Source organism: Chrysochloris asiatica, unplaced genomic scaffold, assembly GCF_000296735.1.
Source record: "Chrysochloris asiatica unplaced genomic scaffold, ChrAsi1.0 scaffold00001, whole genome shotgun sequence".
In the NCBI taxonomy this organism is placed as follows: Eukaryota; Metazoa; Chordata; class Mammalia; order Afrosoricida; family Chrysochloridae; genus Chrysochloris; species Chrysochloris asiatica.
The window spans coordinates 10,083,653-10,089,652 of NW_006408519.1; the positions used below are offsets into that span (position 1 = coordinate 10,083,653).

Here is a 6,000-nt window from a genome sequence, read left to right on the forward strand (position 1 = left end):
TGTTCATAAGAGTCTCCTTAGTGTTTTTGCAGAGAAGAAAGGGGATATTGAATCTGCCATGTAAGTTTTTATATCTTCAAGTTATCTGCAAGTTTGTTTCTGAATTATATAGTGTTTTAATTTTTCCAGTGGTGTATGTCAAACTCAGTGACCATGCCAAAACTATTTGTAAATATAAAAAGTTTCTTTTTATGTAAGCAATACCAATATGCAATGTAAGTAAAAATATATTCAAATTATCTAAGATATTTATTTTACTTTATTGATAGTTGAAACTAGATATATATTAGCAAGGTGCATCTTGTTGTTGTTGTTAAGTGCTGTTGCGTTTACTGAGGAGCAGCTGGTGAGCTTGAGCCACTGACCTTGCAGTTCAAACAGCATTGCAGTCTGATGCATTCACCCGCATCTAGTGGTATAAAATGAATTGTAATTGTGATTGATTCCCTTTTGTAGGTTCATCCTTATAAAATACTATATTAGATAGAATTATTAAGATTATATAAGGAAAAAACATAATTTTGGTAAGGTAGTATAGACACAAACACTGTTGTGATTCAAACTCACCAACTGCTCCTTGTAACCCTTTATAGAGATGCTTAGAGTCAGAACCAACTCGACGACACTTAACGACAACAACATAGTTATATATGTGCTTTTGTCAGGAACAAAGAAGACTTGTTAGGTCTGCTACTGATTCTAAGTAGTAATGATAGTAGTTTTTCTATTTTAAACAAATACAAATTATTTTACTTCTCTTCATTTCATTTAGTCTGGTTGAGCTAAGTTCCATGAAAGAATTAAAATGCCAGCTATTGATTGTATATAACGAATTCATTCTTCCCGTGCATCTAGAATGTTATTGGCTATGTTCTGTCCTTGAGAGAAGTGAGAAAATAGTCACACCAGTCACTTTCCATATGGTTTCATTTTTTTGGGCAACCTTGGCTAGCCAAGACTGATTAGATTAGACCATCTCTTGAGTTCCTGCCAACTTTAATTTAATTTGATTTTATATTTAGTTAGTTTAGAGATTCAACTTTGTAAAATTAAGGAAAAGATGTCCGTCTTCTATGTGGTACTTATAGATTTTTGAGAAAAATACCTTGGTATTCAGTAGAAAGTCTTATCTACCCATTTTATTTTATGTTATTTAATAACAGAGTCATAGTTGTGATCAATCCATTTAACTCTCTAAAAGCATTTATTCTAAGCATTAATATGTTGATTTTTTAGCATATCAGCTAAAGGAGCACATTGACTAGAAAACTCTTAATAATGAAGTTAGGTGTGTAGGATGTGTAAAGTAGAAACCACTTTGCTGTTCTAGAATGCTGAAAACAACTATTGTGATTGAGTCATTTCTGACTCAGAGGTCCACTGTTGGACAGAGTAGAACTCTCCCAGAGGTTTCTCCAGGCTATATTCTTTATGGAGTCCTGGTGTGGGTGTTACAGGATAAACACTGGACTGCTAGCCACAAGGTCAGCTGTTCAAACCCATCAGCTGCTCCTTGGAAATACTTATACAGCTTTGCTATGAGCTGGAACCAACTCTACAACCCTTCACAACAAACAACAATCTTTATAGAAGCAGATTGTCATCTCGTTTCTCTCATGGCGTAGTTGTTGGGTTCCAACTACTGACCTTTTGGTTAACAGCTGAGTGTGTAACTGCTATGACACAAAGATTCTTTAGGGACCTGATGGCTACTGAGAAACTGGATTATATGAAGAAGAACATGGCTTGGAGGAAGACTCATTCACAACTTGCGAAATGCAAAAGATACAACCTTGCTTGTTGGAAGTGAAGAGAATTTAAAATACTGAAGAAGATCAAAGACAGCTTTTGGTATGGATTACACCTCAATGTAAAGAAAACAAAAATCCTCACCACTAGACCCCGTAAACAACATTCTTATCAATGGAGAAAAGATTGAAATTGTCAAGGACTTCATTCTTCTTGGATCAACTATCAACACTCAAGGAAGCAGCAGTCAAGAAATCAAACGACATAATTGCGTTAGGCAAATCTGCTGCACAAGACCTTTTTAAGGTGTTGAAGAGCAAAGATGTCAGCTTAAGGACTAAGGTGTCCCTGACCCAAGCCATGGTATTCTCAATAACCTCATATGCATATGCAAGCTGGACAGTGAATAAGGAAGACTGTAGAATAATTGATTCTTTTGAGTTATGGTATTGGAGGAGAATATTGAAATTGCCATGGGAAATTTTGGAAGTGCAGCCAGAGTGCTCCTTGGAGGCCAAGATGGCCAAACTTCATCTCTCATACTTCAGACATATTGTCAGGAGGGACCAGTCACTGGAGAAAGGATATCATGTTTGGTAAGGTGGAGGGTCAGAGGAAAAGAGGAAGACCCCCAACAAGATGGATTGGCCAAGTGGCAGCATCAGTGGACTCAAGCGTGGCAATAGTAGTGAGGTTGGCCCAGGATTGGGTAGTGTTTAGTTCTGTTGTGCATAAGGTCGCTATGGGTCAGTACTGACTCGGTGGCACCTAACTTAGTTGCTGCTAAGTGAATTCCTGCTCATGATGACCCTCTGTGTCGCACTATGTTCCTTAGGGTTTTTAGTGTCTGAGTTTCTGGTCTTGGATTGTCAAGCCTTTTTGCCAAGGTACCTATGAGTGGACTAGAACCTCCACCCTTAGGACCAGCAGCTGAGTGCACTAACTGTACCATGCGGCAGGGACTGTTTAGTGAATGGTGGTGGTGGTGGTTATGTGCTGTGGAGTCGGTCCTGACTCATTGCGACTCTCTATAGGGTTTCTAAGGCTGTAAATCTTGAGGGGAGCAGAAAGCCTCATCTTTCTCCTGTGGAGCAGCTGTTAGTTTTGAACTGCTGACCTTGAGGTTAGTAGCCTGACTCAAAACCACTACGCTATTAAAGCTGCTTGTTTAGTGAATAGAGAGTATTTTTAAAATTATTTCCTTCGTACATTGTTGGAACATTTTATTAAATGATGAGCTGACTTCATAAGTTATTTTATATATAACCTAGTCCAAGGACTTGCAACGTATGCTATTAATGCTTGGATGTTATAATGGTGGTGATTGTATGCCATAGCATACATAGCATCCTTGTATAGTGTTTCCAAGGCTCTAAATCTTTATGGTAGCAGAAAGTTTCTTCTTTCTCCTGCATAGCAACTGTAGATTTGAACTGCTGACCTTGCAGTTAGCAGCCCAGGTCTTAGTCTACTACATTACCAGGGCTCCTTTGATGTTATAATGTTGTTGTTAAGTGCCATCGAATCGGTTCTGACTCATAGTGACCTGTATAGCGTTTCCAGAGAATGTCTGGTGAGCTCAAACTGCTTCCCTTGCCTTGCAGTTCAAATCGACTTTGCAGTCTAGCACATTAATCCACAACACCACAGCAGAACTCCATTGGATGTTGTAAGAGTGACCCAATATTTAATATGTGCTCTTTATTTAAAGATTTCAGCCTAGATTTATTCAATTTTTGTTTAGAAAAGTTTAATGCTTTATATTTTCATGATAAGTCTTCATTGATAAAGTTTCTAAAATTATTTTGGGAATAACATGTCTAACATTAAATTGTTTTTGTTTTAAAACAGATAAAATTTGTCACCTTTAAAAATATTTTTTCCTCTTGATATTTTTCAGCTATGCAAAAGCAGCCTTTTGTTTAGAGGAACTCATGATGACTAATCCACATAACCACTTATACTGTCAGCAGTATGCTGAAGTAAGTCTTTTCAGAAATACCAATTGTATATGATTTTATTTTTATTGCTGCTGGGTATTATTGTGGAACTAAACATATTTCCTTAATTTTAGGCAAGTATATAAAATATTTAAAACATCTGTTGAAAGTTGAGTTATGGGAATAAAAGTTGAAAATTTTTAATACTGTCATGGAAATACTGACTCTTCTATTAAAAGTGCTTATTTACTATAGTGAAATTCCTTGAATTTTTATATTTTCAAACTGTTTTCTTTCCTAATAATGAATTCAGCGATTGAATTGTAAAAAATCTAATGTGAATATTTTATCACAGTTATCAACATTAAATAACTTCTGAGACATTTATGATAATTATCATCTTTAAATCCATATTCTAGGCAATTTAAGGTTATTATTTTGGTACAGAGGAAGTATTTTGTTTGCTATTAAATTGATTCAGAAAAATGAATCAGTGTATCCACTGGGCATCTACTTCATAGCAGTAGCAAGATTATTGAATGCCATAATGTTCAAAGGATTTCATTATTAAGGAATTTCAGTGGAGATATAAGAAGGCAATCCAATATTTAAGCTTGGGTTTGTAATGCTAGAATTAGAAAATAAAATGTTGTCAGGCATTGGTGAAGTATTTGAAAATAGAAATTTTTTTTAAAAAGTACTTAATGATCTTACTGGTAATAGAATAATAGTCGTAGAGTAGGATTAGGATCGTTTGGTGGGGTGGGGATATATTTTTCAATTTAGGTTAACTTTAACAGCTTTAAGATAAATTATCTTATCATCTTGCATTGTGTATAGGATATCTGTTATTTTTGTTTCTCATAACCTTTACATTAGACTGCTAAACATACTATGTTGCCCTTGTTATTATTCATTATGATGTTTAGTGCATAGTAGCAATGTGCGTACTGATTAAGACCGTAGCCTGAGTACTAATGCCTATGGTATGATGAAACCTGCTCTATTTCAAAGGTTTGAATAAACAGGTTTCAGCACTCTGAAATTTTAACAGGTTAAATATACCCAAGGTGGACTTGAAAACCTCGAACTTTCAAGGAAGTATTTTGCACAGTCATTGAAACTAAACAACAGAAATATGAGAGCTTTGTTTGGGCTTTATATGGTGAGTTGAGCTGTATGTTTAATGTTATTTTATGAATTCTGTTATTTAAAATTTATTAATTATATCCTCTTCAGTCTCTCTCCTTGATTTTTTGTATTTTATTGATGAAAATTTTTTCCTTTAGTTAATTATCAATATTATGTTGTAAGGTACATTTATTTTTTTTAATGTTAGTACACCCTAACTGTTTACTATTTCATTGTAAATATCTCGTTTTATATTAGAATTGAAACCTGCCTTTTCAGTAGCATTAGATAGAAAACTTTTTTTTTTTTTTCAATTTGTTTTAATTGTCTTGGGTTTATGTTATGTCTTACCTTAAGTATGTTCATATGGAATATTTTACACTATGACAATAAATGACATTTAGAAACAAAAGAGTTAATATTTCATGTTAAAACATTTTTATGGTATAGAGAGAAACTTTTTGGAATTTGTGGGAAACATGTAATGAAATATTTTTGCTGTTTCTGTGTGCCAAATGATGAGCTTAGAAAAGTCAGTTAACAGGGGCCCTCGCTACATACTGATCAGACATTGGGCTGCGAACTGAATCGACCAGCCACTCCAAGGTGAAAGGATGAGACTCTGTGCTCCCGTGGAGATTTACAGCCTTGGAAACCTTCTGCAGGGTTGCTATGAGTCAGAACCGACTTGATGATACACCCCTACCACCACCATGGGAAATAGGAATGTAGTGTGATAAGCACTAGACTGACAACCATAAGGTTGGTGGTTTGAGCCCACCAGCTGCTCCACAGTGAGAGATGAATTTATCTGCTCCCTCAGTAAGATTTCAAAACTCAGAAGCCCTCTTCGAGGTTGCTATGATTCATCACCAACTCCACATACTTAGCAACACAACCAACAGCATGGGAAATAGAGGAACAATTGTCTGTGTTTTAAGGTAAATATGAAATGAGGCTCCCTCAGCTATCAGAGAGGCTGAGAAAGGAAGCTCTTCTTTGATAGGTCAGTTCTTGATATTTTTATTTTCTAGTCTTTTCCTAAGGAGCTCTGGTAGCGTAGTGGTTACGAATCGGGTTGCGAATCTTAAGGTCAGCGGTTCGAAACTACCAGCCGCTCCGCGGGAGAAAGATGAGGCTTTCTACTCCCGTAAAGATTTACACCCTCGGAAACCCTGTA

The 6,000-nt window shown here is 35.8% G+C and overlaps 1 protein-coding gene across 1 annotated transcript in view; it reads left to right on the forward strand.

Moving 5' to 3' along the window:
* Positions 1-6,000, forward strand: part of EMC2 (ER membrane protein complex subunit 2) — an 81,513-nt gene that overhangs the window by 64,055 nt on the left and 11,458 nt on the right. Inside the window, exons 8-9 of the mRNA XM_006830642.1 lie at positions 3,650-3,731; positions 4,744-4,854. Coding sequence (XP_006830705.1) covers positions 3,650-3,731; positions 4,744-4,854 — 193 coding nt within the window. The remainder of the gene's footprint in view (positions 1-3,649; positions 3,732-4,743; positions 4,855-6,000) is intronic.